This window comes from Hylobates moloch, unplaced genomic scaffold, assembly GCF_009828535.3.
Source record: "Hylobates moloch isolate HMO894 unplaced genomic scaffold, HMol_V3 SCAFFOLD_7, whole genome shotgun sequence".
Taxonomy (NCBI): Eukaryota; Metazoa; Chordata; class Mammalia; order Primates; family Hylobatidae; genus Hylobates; species Hylobates moloch.
The window spans coordinates 113,196,339-113,221,827 of record NW_026652282.1 but is presented as its reverse complement, the minus strand read 5'-3'; the positions used below and the strand labels follow the sequence as shown (position 1 = coordinate 113,221,827).

Below are 25,489 nucleotides of genomic sequence, written 5' to 3'. Positions count from 1 at the left end.
CAGAGTGTGATTAAAAACTCATGTGCATGAAGAGAAGTAGATTGGTTTAAATTATACAAGGTTTAGCGTTTGACAGTGATTAGTGGGTGATATAAAAAAGATGCGCTTTGTTTTCATAAATTGTCAGAATTTTAGTCTTCTGTTTTCATGCACACTAAAATAATGCTCAATTTTCCAAATTGTAACACAACACAAAGAGGCTGACAATTGGGTTTCACTTGGAAAGGAAAATTAAAAGTGGTCAATACAGATCATAGAATAGATAATATTTGCAAAGGAGACCCTACTTAGAAATAACACGCATTCAAACAAAGGTATGATGCCTGAATGTGTGATAACTAAGTAGTTTAAAAATTGAAATAGTTTCATCTGTCCCTGTAAATAAACGTGAAGAGAAAAGCACAAACTCCTTTGGTTTAAAGGGTCAGTGTTTTTAACAGACACATGAACACATAGTTTGGGGGAACTTTTCTTTCCTTACTACCGTAGAAGGCATTTTCAATATCTTGTTGGCATGGCCCTTCTACTTGATTTCTAAGGAGCCAGATGCTTGAATACTCTTGGCTTTGGGCACAACATGGAGCTAGAGAATGGGTACCCCGTGCCCCAATGTCAAAATCAGCAGTCTTGGTTAGGTAGGACCAACCCTGCCTCAATGACCCAACTTGTTCAAGTTCTAGCTATAAAGACAGAATATGACCTCAGCTCTTCCTGATTTCAGTGCCCAAGCTTTTTCCACAACACCAGGGTTGCTTCCAGTTAGTATGGCAACACCATTCCCCAAAGTTGCTAATTCTCACTGGTTTTACTCTACTTGAGTTTCCTGTCTGTGGGCACTAGAGCTAAGAAATACTTCTGCAATAGGCTGTCACTTTTTAGTCATAAAGTGTGAGTTAACATATAATTTGAACAAAAAGCCAAAGCCACATGACTCCTTTAGTAAACCTCTAACCTAGTATGTGTCGGTCAGTCAATTCAATTCAGTAAACATGTTAGAAGCCAAATTTACCAGGTATGGTTTTCAGTCAGCAGGTGCTGACAACCTTGTATGTGGCAAGTGTGATCAGAGATATTGTGAACAGATGTGAATACAATTTGCCCTTGTCCTTAAAGAAGTTAATATGTAATGTGCAGGCAGAGTGGACATTCTTGAAAATCCCATAAGAACATATTAAGTAGAAAGTGAAACAAAGTGGTAATTCACCAGGGAGGAGGAAATGAGCCTCTCCACCAACACTTAGTTCGTATCATTCTGTAGTGTAAAATCAGAATCTCACCTCCAAATGAATAGGCTGACTGACTTCTCTTTGTTCTCCGTGTGCTAATTCTTGCCATTGCAGTTGGCTCCTTTGGCTTTCCCTAAAAAGTTCACTGAGAATTTTCTGGCCTACTCTGGGGACTCCCTAATGTATAATGTTCACCAACTAGGCTCCAGTTGTGAATTTTTAATTATGCCGGATCATTTTCAGTAAATAGAACTTCGGGCTCAATTAATGTTGTCAGATCCAATCTTTGTCTCACCTGCTATGGAGCTCCACTCTGTGGTGTTTGCAGTAATTGCCACTTCCCCAGGCAAGAGGAGCTTCTGCAGAGATGGATGTCAGCAGCCCTTTGCATTCTCATCTGTCCTCCTCAGAAGCCCTACAGGGGGGCACTTTATCCAGCAGATTTGAATTTTGATGTTTGGAAAGCAGAGACAATGGATACGACTGATTGTTCTCTTTCAGTTTCCACCAAGTGTGGTTGTCTCATGCTTCCTCTGACGCAGTAGTTCTCAAAGTGTGGGCCATAGACAGGAAACATTACCATCATCTGGGAACCTGATAGAATTGTAAATTCTCAGGTCCCATCCTAGACCTGCTGAATCAGAAACTCTGGGGGTTCCTGCCACCTGCATTTTAAAAATACTCTAGGTTATCTGATGTATGATTAAGTCTATGAGCCCACTGTTGAGAGAGAACTGTTTCAAACTAAGGATAAGCATAATTTCATTCTATTTTGTGAAAATTCTCATAACTCATTTTTCTGATTTACAACTCTTCAAAAACAAAAATCCTAATTTTCATAATGGAAACTCACATTTACCTTTGCTTTTCCTAACTTCCCCAAGCATAGGCAGTTGTTTCCTATTTTATTTCCCTAGCATTTTTTCACACTTGTTTATTCCACTTGGTACATTACATTGTTATGTAGCTGTTAACATGCTTGCCTTCTCCACTAGCCTTGGGGCCACCTGCCGGCAGGAACCTTGTCACACTCATCATGGTATCCCCAAGGCTACATAGTAAACACACATTAAAGGGCACAGAGTAAACACATTCAATATTTTCTGAGTGGATAAATTGGTTAACATTGTATAATTTTCAAAACTAGGTAATGGCCTTAAGAAGTAGGACTGGCAGAATAGGAAACTGAGACCCAGAGACATTAAAGGATTCAGTTGGTAAGAAGTTGCAGAGCCAGGGCTAACAACAAATCTTACCTCAGTATGGGAAAGGTGATGGCCACAGGTCTCTCAAAACTGGCCTAATACACTAAACTCCACTCAGGAAGCTTGGGATACTTCGGCTCTTCAAGGGCAAAGCCCTTGATTTACTCCCAGACTGGTTGCTCTCTGCCCCCAAACCCAGGATGCTAAGAGAGGGTAGCTGAGGTTGCCAGTTAGTGAGACACGTGCAGAGACTGAGAATCAAGAGGGAAGGGAACCATGTTTTAAAAAAAAAAAAAAAAGGAGATTTTAGTACTATTAGAGGTATAAATCCTAGTACTCGGTTAGTCTGTGGTAAAGAGAAAAGATGTGAACTGCAAGTGAAGCCAAGGTAGAAAGCTCAATTTTTCTCATTTGCCAGGGTGTCCTTCTTACGCCAAGGTGAAAACAGCATAGGATGTACTCTGTGAGGTATTTGTTATAGGAATGGGTTGCCAATGATTGCCACCCATCTCTTGGCACCCAGCTTGCCTTGTCATCTGTAAGCAATCTGGGTGGGCTGGGAGAATGGGGAGAAGCAGGCTATGGGCATGGGATGAAGAAAGCCACTGGCCTGCACCAGGAACGAGGCCTTCACTTTCCCTCATTAACCTTAGCATTAATCTCTACGTAACTAAGTTACCTGGCTTAGACTCTTTTACTTAGACCTCTGGCATACAAGTCTTTGTAACGCAGTTGTAAATCCTCATAGAGTGGGGTGGGAGTAAACAGATTCTGGCATAGGATGCTTCTTGAAACACTCCTTAATCATAGTGGATCACTGTCGCATCAGGCCTCACTGCTTATCTCATGACTTTGAGTCCCCCTTTGGAGCAATGACCGCACATCTGCCTTGTCTTTCTTCTTGAGCTCCAGTTCCATCTCTCTAATTGCCTACTGGGACACTGTCCATCAATACCCCAACTCGATAGGCCCCAAACTAAATCCGTCATCTTCTCCTCTAGTCCAGATCTCCCTCCCAGCTACTCTCTCTTTCACTGGCAGAATAAATTTGTTCACAGTCATCCAACTTGCAAACCTTCTCAGTGACTTTCATTTAGGGTTTATTCTCATTCCCCAAACATAGTCAATCCCCAAGTTCTGTCATATTTTCTTTTGCCATGCCAGGCATAGTTTCTTTCCACCCCTATAACTGCCATTCCAGCCCAGCCTCTCATTATATTTCAGATCTCAATTACCCCAAACCATCCAATTCCATAACTATGGTTTCTGCTCCATCCCTGATGTGATGGAGAAGCCCAGAGTTAGATGCGAACGCAACAGTTGTATAGTACCACTTACAATTGTTAGATACCATTCTATTGGCCTCTGATAGTCTGTAACTACAGTCCATACTGTTGGTAAAGACGCATGGGATTAGTCAGCTTAAATGAGAAAATAATATAATTTAGAAACTGACTCATGTTCTTTCTTGATCCCAATGAGGCATTCAGGGATGTGACTGTCACTCTGTGGGCAAAAACAGCATGTACCAAGAAGTGAAGAGAGCAAAATAGCAACAAAAATCAATGAGCCCATTGCTACAGTCCCTGATGCCCTGTGGTGAGCTGCTAGAGTGAAAAGTTAATGGAAGGGGAGAGGGCAAGATAATGTGAGTGCCCTGGCTGCCTTTTCCAAGAGCTTTTCAATTCCAGAGTAACTGTGAGCTTCATTGTGAATGGTTTACCTGATCAGTATAATTCCCTCTGCTTTGTAGATAAGAAGACTAAGACAGCAAGAAGTTAAATGCCTTGCTGGCAGCCAGGATTAGAACCTGGGATTCCTGAATAAATGCTTTGAACTTATGAGGCTGCTTCTGAGAGATCATAGTTACACTGGGCTTCATAGCAATAAAAATGAGCTTTTCCCTTCCCTCAGAAATCGTCAGTTATTATCCATAGTTAGGCAAAGGGAAACTAGAAAAGGATGCTGAATAAAAGCACATCTCACTGAACTGAACTTTCTTTGCCAGGTGATTATCAGAAATATAGATAATGAGCGTAAGATACTTAAAGGGGCAAGGACTCTAATTTAGACACCTCGGGCAAAAGAAATGAAAAAGTTTGGAACAAAGAAAATCACTCAGGACATAACCTAACAAGATAGAAAAAAATGAAATGCAGAAGTATTATCAGCTTTAATTAAAGGAAATCAATATTTGAAGAGCTGTCTTGCTCAACAATAGAACAAGGGCAAACATACTTCAGAAATGTGAGTCTCTTAGAAAAGAGAAAAGCAGGTTTTCATGGGGAAACAATCATGATTGAAAAACCTTTCAAAAGATGACGACTTGGTATATCTGTTGGAGAGGGGCCTGAAGTACCTGTTGGGGAGGCCGACTAAATGAGCTTTTATCCCTGGGAGAGTCTATCTGTTTTAAGTGCATTTTTTTCAGTCAGGGAGTGTTCAGGAGCCTAGAGGCATCTCTAGGGAGTAAAGAATAGCCAGTATTTCCCTCAGAGAGACTTGAAACAAACCCTCAACAATAAAGTGGGTTTCATCTCAGTTATCACTTACAAGAACACACACTGGAAAACATTAAGGACTATACAAATGCAACAGATGTGTTATTTCAGAAGCACTCTGCAACCATCCAAGAAAGCTTGCTTGAGAATCCTTTCTAAGCTCACCTTTTTTGTCATGCACATGATGACCAACCTTCAGTGACTGGAGTCCAATTCTCCCAGACCATTCCTCTTCAGGGATGGAAGATATGTGACATGTGTCACCACTTTCTTCTCTCAAACTGGTGCAAGACATTAATAATCATGACATTTCTTTCCATTGAGCCCAAATGCAGCTTTTTCATTTATTTGTTCAACGAATATTTTTTGACTGCCCATTTAAAAGTGAGTTGGAGAGACAGATAAATAATAAAATATAAGCAACACTACAAGCACCACATGCTAAGTGCCTAGTAAAAGATATGTAGACAATAAATATCATAGCCAAACCTGTTCTTTTGAAATATAATTTCAATTTCCTGGGACCCTGAAAATTAATACTTAAAATTTCAGTACTATTGTAGTTATATCAGCACAACTATTTTTCAGGGATCTGAGATGAATTAATTCCAAAAAGAGCTTACAAAGGAGATGCAGAAGTTTCTGTATGCCACCCATCAAAAAAGTGAGTCAGGTGTGTTTTAAGCCACGGGGTTCTTCTCCCACAATTACCTTTGACCAAACAGCAAAACTCAGATTGGAGTGGGTCTGATTGCCATTTTGGTTTAAGTACACTGGATACCATTTCAGCATCAAATCATTCAATCAGAAACACTTTGAAAATGCTGAAGAGTTGGGTTAGTTGCAGTTTGCCCACCTGAATACAATATGCATAATACTGCAGATTGTTTTTTCACTTTTGTAGTGCTGGAGACATTTATGGAACCTCTGGGAAAAGGTTTTCTTAATAGATGGAGATGGACAGCCAACCAGACGGAAGGAGAGCTAGCACTCATTAACTTTTCCCAAGAGAAACTCACCTGTAATTGTTTTCACAGGCCTTTAATGAGGCTTGGTTGTGAGGCACTAGAGAGAGGAAAGCAGCTTATCCATAGAAAAGGATAGCCACTCAGGTGAGGTAGAGGAAGCCTGGATCTATACCGTTGGAAATTGTAGGACATAGGGTTTGAGATTACAATTCAAAGACAAGATGAAAGTGACGAGGGCTGACAAGTAGTCTAGAGATGGGCAAATCAAAAGGATAACTACTGGGGTAGATCTGTTTCAGATATGTAAGTTAGGAACTCTAAATCAAGGAGCACCCACCCCCCATCCCCCACCAATCTCATATATCCAAAATTACATCTATGTGTCTTTGAAACAGGTTGGGTTTATTCTTGTAAATCCCTGGGATTGCGGGATGTTTCAGTGACCAGAGTTCTTGGCAGGATCTTAATCTTTAGGTCTTTGCCCCAAATATCTTTGAAGTTCCGAGACAGTCTGCAGCTGCAGTAGTTTCTCTTTATTTCTCATGGGACCCTTCTGGAAACTGCAGTGTCCTTGATATCACTGCTTTAGATCTCTTTCTCTCTCAAAGTTTCAGAATTATGGCATCTTGCCCAGGCTTATCTAACTGACCTGGATTTTGGTGGAGGAATGAAGACTTTTTCTGTCAATGTTAGGTAAACTTTTCTATACCACAGTCATTAGTACATCTACAAAATTAAGCTCTGAGGATCCAAGCCAGCCACAAGTTCTTCTTGATCCCCCTTTCAGATACATTTCATCACTGTTAATGGATCTCTTATTTGCACAGAACAAACATTTCCAGTTACTTGATTAATTTTACCCCTATTCTTGGTGCAGTGCCTTCCCTGTGTGATTGATTCCTGAGAATGTTTTTGTTTTCATTTCCCCAATATCTGCACTTCGGGGATTTGGCAGTAGGTCAGAGGGGCCCTTATTCCTATCTTTTAAAGGATTACTGCTCCAGGACCACCTCCCGCTAGAGCACCAGTTGACAATAATTAGGCTGCCACTGCCAGCCGATAGCTTTCCCTGATGTCCTACTGTGTCTTGCATTGAGCTTAAACAGGGTCAATTATAGTGTAAACTATAGAGGACCCTAGTGCCCAAGGCGCAGACATGGGAATTTAGCAGTGGGGGATTTTGCTTTATTAAAAAAAAAAAAAGTGAATGAATGAGCTTAGTGACTCAGGACTTAGTGATTTAGTGATGACTTAAGTGACCACCTACTCTGAGCCCAGTAGTGTGCATGAGACACGTTAAAAACATCCCTTGTATCTGAATGCTTCCAGCCAAGTTTCCCACTGCCTACTGCTTAAGTGAGGGGCTAGGGAGGAGGAAGCCTCAGTGGCCAGTGACCAGGGTGCAAGAGTGACACAGAGCATATTAGCATATTGCATTCTTTGCATCAGGCTATGCCAAACTTCTGGAAGAGACAATTTTGAATTTGTGAGGAGGATAGCCAGGATGGTCCCTGGTCTCAGGTCCCTAAGGAATCCTTTGCTAGGAAGTCATCGTGGATGGATAGAGGCAGCACCAAGTGAGTTCTTCAGTCCCCACTCAGAATGTGGCCACATTCTGGTGAGTCCGTGAGTGGTACAGGGTAATGGTCCCTGCACTGTGCAGGAATCCCAGCACTTCATTCCAGTGGATTTCTGCCCCCTCCTCTGGGATAGAATGTGTGTCCACTCTCTCCAGAGCCATCCACTCCAGCAGCAGAGCCAGAGCTCACATGGGTATCTCCCACTTCTAAGAGTTGCTTTTCATACCCCCTAGATGTTTTTTGTTTTGTTTCTTTCTTGAGACGGAGTCTTACACTGTCGCCCGGGCTGGAATGCAATTGCACGATTTTAGCTCACTGCAACCTCCACCTCCTGGGTTCAAGCTATTCTCCTGCCTCAGCCTCCCAAGTAGCTGGAATTACAGACACCCACCACCATGCCCTGGGTAATTTTGTTTTTTTGTATTTTTAGTAGAGATGGGGTTTTGCTATGTTGGCCAGGCTGGTCTTGAACTCCTGACCTCGTGATCTGCCTGACTTGGCCTCCCAAAGTGCTGGGATTACAGGTGTGAGCCACCACACCCGGCCTAGACACTGACTCTTAAGTGCTTGGACAGTTGCTATCTCTCTGACTTTTCCTGATCAGCCTTTTTCCGTGCCCACACACATCTTTATTACCTTTGCAATCACCAGGAACCCATCATTATCTCTTGTTCCAATCTTATCCATGAAGTCATTTGAAGCTGATGGATGCATGGCAGAATATCTTTTGTGACCCCCAGCCCACCCCACATATAAATACAGCTACTTGCAGACACCTATTTTGGAGATACTTAAAAGGTTCATAAATATCTGAAAAGATGTTTGACATTTTCTGAGACAATATTCTTTGCCACTGGAAGGTTCTACTATACACATTAAAAGTGAAGATAACATTTTTCTTTCTTACCTTCACTTTTTATAAAAGGTTATGCTGACGTAGAACTTACTAACAAAAAAAAATCTTCCTGATGAAATCAGGATAAATAATTCCACACATCTACAAGTGGAGAGAAAGGCTTTGAATTGGTTTCCATGGAAATCTGAAGATGAAGTAAAGGAATAATTTCAAGGCAGAGCAGCTGAACTGAAGATAATGGTAAAATAGTTTGATAAAGGAAATAGAATAAAGTAATCAAGAAGACTCCAATCAATTATTCCTTTTTGTTTACCTTTAGGTGATTAATTCATCTGCGTTTATTAACCTGATGAGATTAAGCAGGCCTTCCTTGTGATTTATTTCGTAATTGTTTCCAAGGTTTGACATAAGCTGTGGAATTATTGAAGGTGGAGATTTAAATTCAATTACTCATGAAGCAGGTGGTGCTTCTCCTGAAAGAATATCTGAATTCACGGACTTCCCATGTAACATTATGAGTGAAAATTATTAATTCATCTGATAGTATCTCCCAAAGACTTTTAGAAGTCATTTGGCATCCACATACTTCACTAAAAGTCAGCAGCTTCAGAACTGAACATGTAATGAAGAGAATTCAGTGCCTGGAAAGAAAGGATTTTATTTTAAAGACTAGTTATTTTTATACTTTTTTTTTAAACTAGAGGCCCCCTTGGGGCCTGGGCTGTGGTGCTATCATTGATGGAATCCATGAGCTCAATATTTGAATGCCAAAAGGATAGCTTTCTTTGAACTTGACCAGTGGTTCCCACTCTCTACCTTTAAAGGGCACAACTGGATAAGATCATACTTTGACAGGAGAGAGAGAGAAAGAGAGAGAGAGAGAGATTGGCCAGGGGGCGGTGGGGGGTATGCAGGCTAGCCTTGAAAGTCTTTAAATGAAGTGACTAATTGCTTTTTGTCTCTGTGGTCCTTGTTGTGTATGTTTTCTATTCTTTCTGTGGGTATAGTAAGGATAAACGGGGTTCTCCAAACACTAATGCAGGCGCCAACTCTCCGTCATCCACAAAGACCCGGAACACATCTAAGAGTGGGAAGTAAGTGAAAAAGTGCTCCCGTACATCTGACATAGCTGTCAAAAAGTCAAGTGCTGTCCTCCTTTTGTCATTTATTCATATTCATTCAACAAAGATTTGTGGAGTGTCTTCTGTGTGCCTCCCACTGGGCTCGTCACTGGGGAATTGAATTGAGCAAGGCATGTGTCAGTAATATTGGGTGCATGAAGAACTAGGGAAGAGGGAGGAGAGGGATGGAAAAGTCAGGAGATGACTCTGGAAAGATAGCTTAGGGCTAACTGTGAAGAGCAAGGACATAAGTCCATAAGGGCAACGTAAGAGTTGGATTACAAGTTTTAAGAATTAAAGCAGCAGCAGCAGCAGCAGCACTGATTTATGACTTACAAAGTCCATGAAAGCCTGTCTTGATCCATACACTGAGGTTTAGGCTTGAGTTAGAAGAATCTGGTAAGCATTTCCATAAATTTCCTGGTTTAAGTACATTTATGTTTTAACCATATCACTGATTTATATGATATGTGTATTCTTTTCCTAGTAACTAACATGCACCAAGTCCTACATGAAGCTGTCTTTTTGGTATTACCAAAACTTGTATGGGCTGAATATTTGCGATATTAGATTGACCTTTTTTGGTCTTATTCCAGAAGACAACACCAGCCGATCTCTCCCTTTGGCTTCAGCAAAGTGTGGCAAACTCAGGCAGTATGATCCCACGCAGATGACATACCTCTAAGTAGACACTTCCCCTTGGAAGTTGCTTCAGCCCTGTGGTGAATGGCTCGAGTTCTCTGTAAGCTCTCTCTCCAGGGTGTGGGGCATTGTGACAGGCAGAAACCAGTCCAGAAAGAGCACCCAGCCTGCATCTAGGAGAAGATGAAAGATGCCTTCATCATGCTAAAAGCTCTAATCTAGCAATAAGATATGTCACTACAAGAGCACAGTTTTGCAATGAAAGGTGAATTTGTAATGGTCATATATTTTATGTATTCAGCATTGGACCGTAAATGCTGCACTTTGAATATGATCTTATATTCAATTCCCAAAGTGAAAGATCTATCGGCTGCCTTTTTTTTTCCTTCTTTTCCTCTGAATATCATTTCAGGTTTGCATATAAAGTTGAATGTGGGTTATCTTGCAGAATATGAAAAACGGTGTTAAAGACATAAAACTAAATCTCCAAGCAGTTAGAACTCATTTCAGTTATTTATTGCTGAGCACCACAATCAAAATGCTGTATAAATTATGAAGGAAAGGAATTGATGCACACATTCCCAGGCAGCTGAATGTTTTCAAATTAGTCCCAATTCATTGTTAACACGCACTCTTAGTTAACAGGGATGGCATTGCAGAACTTCTTTTAACTCCATACTTACAACAATGGCAGACCCTACCTGGGCACCTTGTACCTACCTGTCACACCAACAACCACAGGGCACAATCGCCATTTATTAGTCCCTGATGTATAATTACGGATGTTTGTGATTTGCTGTTGCCTTTCCAAAGGGGCCTTCCCTTGTTTCTTTTGGCTTTGCAGGAGTTCACTGTCTTACTTTTTGAGTGAAGAATCTCCGTGTGAGCTACAAAAGGAGCAATTGGTAGAATCTGAGTTAAGATGACATAGAGAATGCATACCTAATACCATACCCAGGTTTTCAACAGTGGGAGGCCTGAATAAATACATACTTAAGTAGATAAAAAATGATCTATATCTCACTTGCCATACTTGGTCACATCCCAAGCTTCTGCCATGGTGAAGGGTCTCTCTCTTTGCACATTTTGAGATAGGTGTCTTTTACTTGTCATGTATGGTGACTCATAGACTGAGCTAGTTCTGAATTCTTCATTGTTTTTGTTGGTTATTAGTGAAAAATTACAAGTTCTCTGACATCCTCTTCCTAGATATGTGTGCCAGGGTTTCTTGCACTGTGCTCCTCCTCTTAGTCCTCTCCTATCAGTTTTCAGGAGATTTTTCTTTTCTTCCATTACTGCACATTTTCTCCTTCTTGGGATATCACTTTCAACAGGAGCAGTACTGACCTTCTGTGCATATGGTGAGACTATGAAGGGCATTTTTCACACTTTATAGAACAGTGCCTATGGATGTTTAGGCACTGTGTTCTAGTTCAGAGAGAGTTGTGATTGCCAGTTCCTGCTGCACTGTCTATGCATTTCCTTAGCTTTGGTGTGTGTGGTGGTGACGGGGGGATGGGTAGATGTCTCCACCCCAAGGCTTTTCCCCATGGTGTATTTTCGCAACAACCAGCACAGAGGATGCCATGTTCTGATGTTATTTGACCTAATGACAATAGGATATAGAGCAGTTTTTAAGAATTTCCCTATGTTATTTTGAGGCCAGACACAGGCTGGGAGATAGAAGGAGGGTTCTTTTCTTCTCTGAAAAGAAATTCAGTCTTCTCTGTTTTTGAAGAAAACAAAAATGCAAAAGTCAAGCTGCCCCAAATATGCATCATGGCCAAAAATAAGGAATATGTGTTTACTGAGTGTTATGGGCCAACCTGTGTCCCAAGCACTTGGTACATTTTGTCTCATTAATCCTTGCCTACCAAAAGCTCATGAAACAGGCACTATTATTTCTGTTGTATACATGAGGAAATTGAGGCTCCAAGAGGATAATGATATGCCCACCTGAGGTATCCAAATGAACAATTTTGGTAAAAAACCTTCTTTGGCAGCAATGATAATAATAGTAGTAGTAATTAAAATATATTAAGCATTTACTTTGTGCCATTGCACTAGACTCTGGGGCCATATAAATATAAAATACTATAGGTGCCCTCAAGCAGCTCACAGTCTTAGTAGGGAGGACAGAGGATGACAACGTGGTATTTAAGTGCTACAGTCCCTAGCTGATGCCAGGGTTGGGGTGGGAAATAGGTCATATGGGGATATCAACAAAGGCTCCTGAGAAGCAATCCCTGAGCTCTTTAATTTTATCCATTTACCCTTCATGTAGCAAGGTTAGGTCAGAGAAAGAAAATGCCAGTCGGTCACTCAAGAGGGGCAGAATCCTTTGTGTCTTGGTAAGAATATGTTGGAGTTGTGGATTAGGTCAAAGCTAAAATGAAATGTCTAATTCCACCTTTTTCCGACTTTCAATCCATGTGGAGCCTACTGAGATTCAGTGTAACATGCTGAGTCGCTTAGGAGACCTACAGCTTGAATGTCGCGTCAGTTCTGCTTGCTCTATTTCATTGCCTGGATGTGAAGCTGGGTAGCCAGCCCTCTGTTTCAGGGAGGAACAGATGGAATGGGATATGTCTGAGCAGCAGAGCCAGACTACCCTGGAAATGACTTTCAGGGAGGTGCAAGCAGTTTCTTCTATGCCAACAGTGAGCCAAATTGACAAGACAGAAAAAAAAATTCAGTGCAGAACTGTGTCACTGAGATCAGGAAGCATAGTTTTTGCAGAGGTTGACCCATGACCAGTCAGGCCAGATCACTGCATTCAGCCTCACATATGGTTCCCTTTGGTAATGTGAACCTGTTATTCTGGCCAACACAGCAGACCACAGTCAATCCATTTGCTGACCCATTGGATTATCCCTAGAAAGCACTTAAACTGTCAAAGCTGGACATGTGTAGTAGCCACCAAGAGACTTTATAATGTTCATTTAGTATTTCATACTTTACATGAGACCAATTATTTTGCTGAACACAAGGACACTGAGACTCAAGAAAGGTAAGTCACTTTCCATGAGGCACACACCTAGCTACTAGCAGAGGGCAGCCTAGACTCCTGGTCTTCTGATACTTGTCCCATGATCTTCCCACTGCAATGTATGCTACAATTCTTCTCCCAGAGAGCAAGATACTTCAGCTAATTGCACCAAGGGAGGCCAGGAGCCAGATCTCAGGATGTCCAGCCAGGTGCTCTTCCCTCTTTTTGTGTGGGCTCTGCCAGCTACTGTGAAAATGGAGACATTTTGGAAAAATTAGAATCATCCTACTTTTAAAAAAATGTAGCAGTAGCGGTGATGAAAGGAAAAAGCATGTACTTCTCAACTGCTTCATTTTTTCTTCTAAAATAATGGTATTTCTGGTTCTGTTTGGAGAGCTATCTTTCCTCAACGGTATTGTTGAGCCATCTCAAGCCTCTGATCTACTCCATCAATGAAGCAATAGAGAACTCATATATCACTATAGCTATTCTCCCTCGAATCAGCCAACCAAAGCTAAGGAGATGTAGATTAGATAGGTAGATAGACAAACAGACGCACATTTATCTACGTCTACGTAGGACATTCAGAGGCATCCATTTAAAAATTAAATTGCCCAAAGTTGAGATGATGATGGAACTCGATCACTCCTCTCCGTCTGAAATGTTTTTCACATAGGCTCAGGCTAGGGAATAACAAGGACCAAGTCCAGTTTTCAAGTACTAGTGAAGGCCACAAATATTATGGGGCCAGGGTGGAGCAACCAAACACAGTGCCTGGCAAATTATACTATAAATGTTGAATTAAGCACTATAAGTGATGGGTTAAATGAATTAAGCTAGGGGAAGGAGGGATATTAAAATGGAGAAAAAGAAGGTGTACAGAAGGGGAATATGAGATGATCAAGTCAAACCCTGCTTACTCCACAAATCTACTTGGAGCTGACTCTGGTAGCAGATGCCACAGGAAGACCAGCTCTAACCTGTCTTTGCCAGAAGTACCTTATAGTGAACAAACCTGTTTATCTATTCAGTAGTATCCAGGTAAGAGTAGTCAAGAGTGCATAGCTTCATAAATAAACTAAACATACCAGCACCCCTTTGCTTTTGGCTGGCAGGAGTCAAATGAAAAACTTTTCGGCTTTAGACAAATAAAGTGAAGGCTGGGTGTGGTGGCTCACACCTGTAATCCCAGCACTTTGGGAGGCCAAGGTGGGCGGACCATGAGGTCAAGACATCAAGACCATCCTGCCTAACACAGTGAAACCCCATCTCTACAAAAATACAAAAAATTAGCTGGGTATGGTGGCACGTGCCTGTAGTCCCAGCTACTCAGGAGGCTGAGGCAGGAGAATCATTTGAACCCAGGAGGCAGAGGTTGCAGTGAGCCGAGATCACACCACTGCATTCTAGCCTGGGTGACAGAGTGAGACTCCATCTCAAAAAAAAGAAAAGAAAAAAATGAAAGATAAAATGATGTCTTGCTTGCTCTGTTTGGACTCAGCATGGTGCATTTTCATGTTTGGCTTCAGCTGTTTCTATGTCCATTGCTGGCACCAGAGGCCTGCATATTATATCGTGATTATGTTTTTTCCTCTAATTGAGAGCCATGTATTTTTTCTAAGACATTAGGTTGTGACTGTTGCTAACCCCCACTAATTTTGCCACTGTGTGTATATGAAAGTATGTGTGTGTGAGTGTTCTCTTCAAAATGGTTGTATGTTGCATGCACATAGCAATCCACTGGCCAAGTATTTGACTTTGCCAGTAATTGCTGTAGTTTTATGTGATGATAATGTCAATAGTTCCTTAGTTTAGCTATTAGACTAAGTCTAATAACACAAAAGCTTGTGACAAATGAAAGCATTAATATTACTGCTTATTTTTTCTTTTTCTTTTTTTTTTTTTGCAATTGCACCTTTGTAGAAAAAGACGAATGACAAAAGCATAAACTGACGTCAGAATGTATTCCTAAAGATGGCTTTTAGTGGAGTGTGCTCAAGGATGAATTCATTTATAGCCTAACTACCTTTTCCTTCAGTAGTCCCCCATCCAGAATAGTGTGAGACCTTTGATCACAACAAAAAATTCCAGTTTATCCCAGAAAGTGCATTTATTAATAAGGCAGGAAAGTAGCCTAAGCTATTTGAAAGAGACTTTCAGTAACAGGGGATAAATAACATAGGCTGGACATACTTTGATATTTAACCTAGTGCTAATCAGCTGTGGCAAAGGGCTGTTCAAAGATATCTTTAAACAAATTAGGCAGCCTTATGTGTATTTGAAAGAACATCAGCTTTGGAGTCAAATAGACCTGTATTTGAGTCCTGACTCTACCATTCATTAACTTTGTACCTACCTCATTGGGCTGTTGGTGAGGATTAAATGTCATAAACTAAGTAAGGCTCTCATAGTGCCTGGCTCATGACAAGCACTCAATAAATGTCAACTAGTGATTATGCTTGTTTCAGCTGCCAACGTATTGCAGCGGGGGACAGTGTGACCTGGCCAGTATGATTCTGATGAGCTCTGGTTGGCCCAGTTTTTCTGGTTGTCTGCTTTTGCCAGTTACTGAAATGTGGAAGCAAAAGCCCCAGCACCATAATAACAATATAACATAGTAACATAACATAAACAGTGCCTATAGATTAGATGCTACAAGAAATGAGGAACAGATCCAGGAAGAAAGAGTCCAGCCATGGAAATGTTTCTTAGCAAGTTCACCTGCATCTCTGTGACGGTTAGGATATACAGTACACTTCGTGACAATAAATCCCCCCCCAACCCCACATATATGACTCTCCATGCTGGTCATGCTTCTATAGCTTAGTCAAGAAGAGTGTTCTGTTTAAGTCAAGAAGAGTGTTCTGTTAATCAAGTCTTGAAAAGCAGGAACCATTTTTCTCTCCCCTCAACTGCCTTACAAAAATCAGGGAGGCAATGTGCTGCTGCTCTCTAGAACAGGGGTCCTCAGTGACTCTTTTTCTACCTCTGTGTCGTACATGGTTGAGAATTCTCACTTATATTGCTCTAGCAGACCTCAGGGTTCTGTCCAGTTCCCAGGTACTGTCTGGAATTCCACACTTCTCTCTCCCTATTGGGAAAGACTAGGAATGCAAGGAAGAGTGATGTTAAACAGTATGCTATTTTTTTCTACGTAATAAAAAGCAAATCTCTCTCTCTCTCTCCTTCTCTTTCACTTTTCCCTCCTTCCTTTCCTCATCTGTTTGTTCATTGATCTATGAATTCTTCCACCCCATTTTTCTGGCTCTCAACTGAGCTTTCTTTGAACTACCTTGGCAACTTTCTTGAAGATCATTTGTCCATATGTATTTGGGTCTATATCTGGACTCAGTGTTATTCCACTGATTGATATGTTTATCCTTATGCCAGCACCACACTGTCTTGATTACTATAGCTTTATACTAGTATTGCAATTAGGTGCTGTGAGCTCTCCAACTTCATTCTTTTTTCTTTCTTTTTTTGAGATAAGACTGTCAACCCAGGCTGGAGTACAGTGGTGCAATCATGGCCCACTTCAGCCTCCCAAGTAACTGATATGACAGGCACATGCCACCATGCCTGGCTAATTTTTTTGTAGAGATGGGGTCTCACTGTGTTGCCCAGGCTGGTCTCAAACAATCCTCCTGCCTTGGCCTCCTAAAGTGGTGGGATTACAGGTGTGAGCCAATGCACCCAACCATTCTTCCTTTATAACTTGTTTTGGATATTGTACGTCCTTTCCATTTCCATATGAATTTTAGAATCGGTCTATAATTTTTGCAAAAAGTAAAAGAAAAAAGAAGCCTGCTAGGATTTTGGCAAGGATTGCCTTGAATCTGTATATCAAATTTGGAGAAAACTGACATCTTAACAATATTGAGTCACCATGAACTCATGGTATCTATCCATTTTTTTGGGTTTCTTTAATTTCACTCATCAGTGTTTTATAGTTTTCAGGATACACGCTTTTCTTATTTTTTTTTGGTCAGATATATCCCTAAATATTTCACACTTTTGGTGCTATGGATAATAGTATTGTTTTATTTCAATTTCTGATTATTTCTAATAGATAACAGAAGTATAATTGATTTTTGTAGATTAATCTTGTATTCTGCAAAACTTACTAAGTTTTAGGAGCTTTATTTTTTGGTAGATTCCACTGGATATTCATTGGATATTCAACATAGATGATTGTTATCTGTGAATAAAGACAGATTTATTCTTCCTTTTCAATATGGATGTCTTTTTCTTCTTGCCTTATTGCACTGGTTAAAGCCTTTAGTACAGTGTTGAATAGTGATATGGTTAGGCTATGTGTCCCCACCCAAATCTCATCTTGAATTGTAATCCGCATAATCCCCATGTGTCAAGGGAGAGACAAGGTGGAAGTAATTGAATCATGGGGGCGGTTTCCTCGTGCTGTTCTTGTGATAGTGAGTTCTCACAACAATTGATGGTTTTATAAGGGGCTCTTACCTCTTCACTCAGCACTTCTTCCTCCTGCCACGTTGTGAAGAAGGTTCCTTGCTTCCCCTTCACCTTAGACCATGATTGTAAGTTTCCTGAGTCCTCTCCAGCCATACAGAACTGTGAGTAGTCAATTAAACCTCTTTCCTTTCTAAATTACTCAGTCTTTGGCAGTTCTTTATGGCAGGGTGAGAATGGACTAATACAAATAGCTATGAGTTTTTTGGTGTGTAAATAATTTCCACCCACTTAAGTTTGGAAAAAGACACATACAACAATGGAGAGATAGTTGAACAATGGAAGCATCCTCTGAAGATGCTATTTTGGGAACAAATGGTTGATCCCTGCCTTTATCGCGTGGCCAAAGCTAGATTCCCATAGTACTGCACAGATATATTTCATCAGAGAAAAGTAGATCCTATTCATGGGGAGGAGGGGGAGGTGGAGGAGAAAAAGTGAAAAACAAGAAGAAAAATAAACCCTAAAGTTCATAGAATCATATACACTTTTCTCATTCTCATTCTTTCATTCATGTTCTCTCTCTCTCTCTCTCTCTCTCTCTTCTTTGAAAGAGGTATTATAGTATAATGGTTAAGACAGCAAATGCTGGAGCCTAATTACTGCTTTAAAAGCCTAGCATTGCCCTCGGAAGGTTACCTGCTCTCCCTCTGCATCAGTTTCTTCACTTATAAGAAGAAGCTATTAGTAGTGCCTGTTTCATAGGGTTTTCTTGAGGATTAAATTCTTTATTCATTCAAAAATTTTACTGAGTGCATAGTAGGTACAAGATGCTACTCTAGGCTCTGGGGATACAGCAGAGAAAAAAACACGCAAAATTCCCTGTCCTTATGCCCATTATAATGGAGGGATACAGTCATTAAACAAGTAAAAGACGTATTATTTTAAAAGGGAATAAGTCATAATTTGGAAAAAGCAGGGGAGAGGTATAAGGAATGGTGGAGGCAAGAAACTTGTAAATTTAAAGTCGTTGAGGGAAACATCACTAAAGGTGACATTTGAGGAAGGGTTTGATTTATATTAAATCAGCTAATGCATGTAAAGAAATTGGAATAGTTCTTTACATACAGCAAAAATATAGTACTTTTACGAATTATAATTTATTGAGTACTTTCTGTGTGTCCAACACTGTGCAAGGTGCTTTACATATTATCTTGTTTAATTATTATAATCGGCCTATAAAGTAAAGGTTATTAGCCCTTTCTACTGAGGAGGAATCTCAGAAGACATTGGCTTGTCCAAAGTCACATAGTAGGTGATAGGGCCAATACTCAGATCACATCTGAGCTTGTCTCACGAGGCTAAGTTCATCTACCCCTTCTGAAGACATCCTGCGTGCTTAGGGACTATATTAGACTAGACTTTGATTCACAAATATTAGAAGACTGGTCCTGCTGCTGGAGGCCTCAGTTAGATGGGATAGGATTATATAGCTAAAAGCTTCTACAAGGGCTGTGGGGTGTGGTGAAATATCACCTTATCTTTAGTGTTTCAACTTGAGAATAAGGGCAATATTGCCTGGCACTCCAATACCAGCACCTGGCTCTGAGACTTTCACTACTATGTATGTTGCGGGCAAGCAACCTAAGAATGGGAAGTGGGGAGGACAGAAATAAAACAATGTTATTGGGCAATAGCTATTACTCCACTACAAAAGATGATTTGGGTTTTCAGGGTGGTCATTTGCTAAAGTTTAAACAAAAAAAGAAAAATGAGGCTGGACTCAGCTCATTGATGACTGAACTACAAATTTTGCTTGGAAAATGCTGGCAATGCTATAAAATTCAGGCCACCATCTGTTAGTGCTTGCTTAAAGTAGCATTTGCACTGGATAATTAAGATGTCACATGCATTTGAAGCACAAATCATCAGTGCATGGGTGCCTAGCATCCCTGGGAAGATTGTGGATGGTGAAGATGTTCTGAGAGGAATATCATGTTGCTTGAAGGATATATTTATATGAAATCACAGGAGCTAGTGTTTTGGATCACCTGAGTGGGGTTGAGTAGAGGAGGAGATGAGGACACTGAGAAAACTGCTTTCTTGAGTTGACTGGATCATTTAATTAAAATGACCAACTGGCTAGGCCCATGCAGTATGGCAGGCGTAATAATATGTCTGGCCATCACTGTCTGCAAAGGTCATAGTGAATTCAGGGATATAAGGAAGAAGGGAGGCAAGTCTGGCTAAGCCTAAAATTCCTAATTAAAAAAGAATTTGCTTGTAAAGTACTTTATAATTTGGAAACAGCCTTCTCTTTTGTTATTTCATTTAATTAATTTTACCCACCATCCTAGGAAGCAGGAATTATATCTACATCTTACAGATTGGAAAACTAAGGCTGAGGGAAATAGCATATTTTTGCCCAAAGCCACATAGATAGTAAGTGGTAGAGCCATGATTCAAAACAGGGCCCTTTTAACTCTAAATCCTAAAGTATTTTTTGGCCAAAGCACAAGGTGCTCTGATATTAGAGTCAAATAATTTTACGTACCTGACAAAAAAAGAAAAGAAAAGAAAAAAACCATATTTTACACCTTTACAGGAAGGTAGATAAACTTACAGACTTCAATTCCAGCAAAGATGTCAGAGACTGCCAAATATAGCAAGGGCCTGGAATTTTTAAATAATAAGAAATAACATTTATTGAGTGCTTCCTATGCACCAGGCCCTGTTCGGAGTGCTTTAAATGCATGCATTATTTCATTTAATCCTGAGAACTACTCCATGACATTGATTCAGGGAGAGCTCATCAGTAGCTTAGATGGTGTTGCCCATACCCAAATATTGAAGGTTCTCTTTGGGGTGATGTCTGGGTACCTTCAGCAGACACAGCATGGCTGGATTGTGGAGCTGAGCCAGGGTAATGATTCTCCCAGCTTTGGAGTCTAAAGAGTTTCGCTTTTTTGGCATCAAAGACCATAATTAATGGAATTAAGAAGGCTGGGCTTGCTTCCAAGTGGCTCTTCAAGAGTGTCCTTCTTTCTCATCATGGTTGGGGAGGAGATTTGTGCTCCACAGGCTTTAATGAAATGTTCTGTACCCATCGTCTGCATGATTATCTTCACTTCCCCAATACGTGCCTATGGACCCTTCAAGGATGATCAAGCTATTTTGTGCCTTCACCCTAGGCACCAGGGTATGTTGTTCAGTTGTGATATTTGTCAGAAAAATATTAGGTTGGTGCAAAAGTAATTGCAGTTTTTGCCACGTAATAAAAAGCAAATAATGGCAAACACCACAATTACTTTTGCACCAACCTAATAGTATGCTGCCACTGCCCAGTCTCCTAGTACTGCTCCCCCTTCTTCTGTGAAATGCAGGTAATCATTCTCATCACTCCTCCTGGCATCACCAGGAGGATATGAAAACAAGCAATATAATGTTTCCAGAGACCTTACAAAAAATAAATAATTGCAAGAACATACTTCATGGTGGTTTTCAGTAACTTACTTTGGGGGGAAAAAGTACATCTCCATATAAGTAAAGTTGACAGACTCTTACCCTTTTCCCTGAGAATGTCTTCTTGCCATCTGTGTGCCAGGTTTGCAGAGGTTGCCCCTTTTCTCCCACAGATCGTTATGTCCTTTCCCAACCACATGCCTAGTGTCTCACTGACTCTTCATTTCTCACTTGCCCTCCATTGGCAGCCATATTTTCAGGGGCTAACTACACATACCCAGCTTTGTCCTAAAAAACACATCAAGTCTGGAGGCTACGAGTTTCCTTACCTGATTATCTGGGTTTCTATTCCCCCACTTGGTGATGAGGAAACACATGCATAATGTTGTTATTTTTTTCTGCTTTCTTGTAATTTGGGAGGCAGTGTGACCATTCATTACTGAATGCCTACAATGGACAAGGCATTTGTGTTAGTCAACAGGAATACCAAGGAAAAGGCATATTGTCCCTTTCCCCTGCAAATGCCTCCTGGTGGGGAATCTCTGCCTGCCAGTAGCCATTCTTCATTCCAATTCCGGTTTCTAGCAGATGAAAAAGGACTAAAAGAGGTATAAAGAAGCCACCCAGGCCATTGAGCCTGGGTTCATAGAGCCATTGCAATGCACTTACCATGTCTTTCCTCTGTGTAAACCAGTGGTTTTCAGTCTATGTTCTCTACAGCCCTTGGGTTCTGAGGGAGGACCTCGAAGCCTGCCATGAGTGAAAGTGATGGGGTAGTCTGAAGTGGTAAATAGATGGGGCTCCAGGCCCTCACTCCACCTCTTCCTGAGTGACTCCATTTTCATCTGTTTTTACATATTGAGATCTGCCTAGATTTCATTTTTTAAAGCCCTGCTGCTGCTAGAATGGAAAACCAAAAACCATATGTTCACACTTACACGTGGGAGCTAAACTATGAGTTTGCAAAGGCATACAGAGCAATATAATAGACTTTGAAACTCAAGAGGCCAGGGATAAAAATCTACACATTAGATACAATGTACACTGCTTGGGCGACAGGTGCACTAAAATCTCAGAATTCACCACTATGTAATTCATCCATATAACAAAAAACCACTTGTACTCCAAAAGCTATTGAAATAAAAATAAATAAATAAAAATAAAAAATACAAAAGCCTCGTTGCTAAGAAGGAACTGATAACTACCAATGTAGACCCAGCCAGAGAATACTCAGGGAGCAAGGTTTTTATTGGAAAACCGCCTTTATCCACCATGCCTCAGCTCCCCAGTGACAGGCAAAGCAGTTCTGGCTATTGGACAATCTCACAGTCCCCTTTCTCAATTCTGCAAGCTTTAAAAAAAAAAAAAGAAGAAAAAAAGAAATGCTTCCTTTCATATGGCCAAATTGCTCTGAACAGATGAAAGAGACCAGACTGACAGGTGATTGTTCCCTAAGATTACAGCCTACACCCAGGCTGAATCTGAAACACTTGGAGGAAAAAAAAATGCCACAGGTTTTGAGTAATGCTCCCCAACTGGCATCTGCTCTCAAGACTAAATGAACACACACTATTTCCACTCCATTTCTTTAAACTGGCCTCTGTGCTAGGCTGTAATGAAACCTGTAGGGGAAGAAAGACCATTTGCTTGGGGAAAGGATTATTTTAGTTGCTTAAGCCATCCTCTCCCAAAAAATAGGCGGATGGTTAGGCTGGATCTTTGTTTTTAATTTAAATGTCATTAGGAGGCCTATGAGTTTTCCTCATATTTATTGTATGCTATACATACACATTGTAGCTATTTTATATAACCCTATAAACAATTTTTAAAATAAATTTTAAATTGTCTCTTTATATTATATTTACTAACAAATTCAACCTTTTCACCAACAATATAATGTTATAATCAGGCCCAACCTTCATCCCCTTGGTTATACTGGTCTTCTTCTTGTCTATAAAATGTCTGCTTTTCCATACTGTTGCACCTATCTTGAATAACCTGTGTCCTTCGACTACCCATGTCCAAATACTAGTTCATTGAAAAGAGCTCATTCTTTCGAAATAGATAAAAGTTTCTATTCCAGCTCTAGTACCTTGGACAAGTTAATCTCTTTGAGCCTCAGTTTTCTCATTTGTAAAATGGGGATAATAACTGGACCTTCCTCTCTGCTAGAAATTCCTTGAATGTTCACTGAGATGACTTAGGCAAATCTTCTGGTACATACTGGTACTCATTAAATGGAATCATTGTTATTACTTATATTTCAAAACAATGACTGTGCCCCTTACTCCATCATGTCTCCCTTGATGCAGCCTGAGGGCATCTCTCCCTCCTCTGAACAGCATCTACTTAGCATTGAACCAGACACTAAGATGTGCCATTCATTTGTTTATTAATTCAATGAGCAACTATTTATTGTGCATTTAGAATGTAATAGGCACAGTACCAGATGCTGGGGCAGGGTGGGCATAGAGAGGTGGATGTGAAAGAAGGAGGAGAGAAGGTGGAGACAGCAGGGCTGAAACAGATACTGCTCTTAAGCACCTAATTTTCTAATAAAGAAGATACTCATATACAAAAATAACTAGAATACAAGGAACAAAACTATGTGCTTTGTAAGAAAGGTGCAGCTGGAGACTCGGCTGGAGGACTGTCTCCACTGGAAGAAAAAGTTCTGGAAATGACAACTGTCTTCTTTCTTGTTAACTTTCCCTTTGTTTGCTTATCTCTCCAGCAAAGTTCTGGCTGTGGCTCCTTGAGGAAGAGTGGGAGTACTTCTTTATCTTCCACAGAGCCTACCGAAGTACAAAATGAGCTCTCAGTGTATGCGCTGATGTGAGTAAAGTATCTGCAGTATCTGTAGTAAAGTATCTGCAAAGTATCTGCAGTAAACAGAATAGGTATACAACACATGCCAGAAAAGACCACCTATTCTCTTATTCCATCTTATAGCATCTTATAGAAAGTACATGCACTGTAACTCGATATGTGAAAAGGTTCTAAAAAAATGGATAAATAAATAAGTATTCTTCCTCCTTGAACTTTAAAGATTGAGCTTATTTTAAACAAAGAGCATTTTGTTGAGGATTTTGGTATTGAGCCAACTATAGTACACATTGCATTTCCCTGAACCTCATGATGTTACAGAGAGGGGCTAGGAGCACTTCTGGGGTACACTTACCCTACAGGCGCTTCTATTTGAACCTACTGCTTGTCCCTGCCTTTCTGAATCTGAGAAATTGTACCTGAGAGTCCTTTTTAAAAACCAGTTGATTGAAGTATGACTGACATATAAAAAGCTGCATATATTTAATATTTATTTATATTTAACGTATATATCTCATTGAGTTTTGGAGGTAAATATACATCTGTGAAATCATCACTATCATCAAGGACATAAATATATCTATCATGCCCTAAAGATTTCCTCCTGCCCCATGATTATTATTGTTTTGTTTTTTGATAAGAACACTTACAACATAAGATCTACCCTCTTAGCAAATTTTACATATAAAATCAAGTATTGTTAGCCATAGGCACCATGCTGTGTAGTAGATTCCCGGAACTTATTTATCTTGTGTAATTGAAAGTTTGTACCCTTTAACCATCACCGCCCCCTTGCCCAGCCCCTGTTAGCTGCCATTTTCCTTTCTGCTTCTATGAGTTTGACCTGATTGTGCTTTTGATGGATGTTAGAACCATCTTCCCTGATCTGGCTTCAGCCATAGAAGACTGCTGCAGTGTCTGTTGAAAGTTGGATCCCCTACCCCATCTCAGCACAACATTCTCCTCCTCCTGTTCGTCTTCATCCCTCTTTCAACCCACAGTAGTCCTTTCATTAACAGAGTTGCTTACTCAATAGTGCACAGTTCTTTTAAGGCAGATTCCAATGACTTAGGGTTTGTCTTAATTGACTAAGCTGGATGCAAAAAAAACCTGAGAGTCAAATGACTGTGGACATCTGTCCCCAGACCTAACCCTAACCAACTCTGACACCTTGAGAAAGTCACCTAGCCTCTCTGAATCTGTTTTCTCTGCTGTTAAATGAGGACGCTGGCTTTGCTGACTAAAGTACAAACAAATCGTTAGACAAGCCCCCATCACCACTATCAACACAAATAATGGAGCTAGAAACACGAGATCCTTTCCAGGTAATTTAATACTGCTGCATTTTAAAAGTGGTGGGCCGAGAAGATGAGTTTTAAAAGGAGGGAAAAAGTAATTCACATCTCCCAAGATAGTGTTTATAATGGTCTATTAAGAACACACTGAAAAGACATGGACTAATTCTGTAGTGTTTTACCCAGGACAGCAGGCCAGTTCAGTCAAAGCGTTTTTTTGAATAGGGCTATAAGCAAATCTCTTTCGGTGAAACCTAGAGCTGCTTTGCAGAAAGCAGAAAAGTGGAGTTTTCCCCTAATACTTTAAAAAATGGTCACTTCACCGTTGCCAGACTTCATTACCACTCCCAGGAGCTAAAGCTTCGAGATTAACGATCCTCATCTTAAAGAGAA

The 25,489-nt window shown here is 40.5% G+C and overlaps 1 protein-coding gene and 1 long non-coding RNA gene across 4 annotated transcripts in view; one reads left to right on the top strand and one right to left on the bottom strand.

The window, feature by feature from the left end:
* Nucleotides 1-25,489, top strand: part of HS6ST2 (heparan sulfate 6-O-sulfotransferase 2) — a 345,969-nt gene that overhangs the window by 294,531 nt on the left and 25,949 nt on the right. For 2 of the 3 annotated variants that reach the window (XM_032757633.2, XM_058441741.1), the window contains exon 4: nucleotides 9,344-9,430. The exons of the other annotated variant lie outside the window; for it this stretch is intronic. In XM_032757633.2, the coding sequence (XP_032613524.1) occupies nucleotides 9,344-9,430 (87 nt within the window). The remainder of the gene's footprint in view (nucleotides 1-9,343; nucleotides 9,431-25,489) is intronic. 3 annotated transcript variants of the gene reach the window in all.
* On the bottom strand, nucleotides 8,651-10,906 carry LOC116812047 (uncharacterized). Its single transcript, XR_004370572.1, has 3 exons — nucleotides 10,820-10,906; nucleotides 10,137-10,272; nucleotides 8,651-8,977 (listed from the first exon to the last, which is right to left on the bottom strand). It is a non-coding gene; the product is annotated as an uncharacterized LOC116812047 (long non-coding RNA).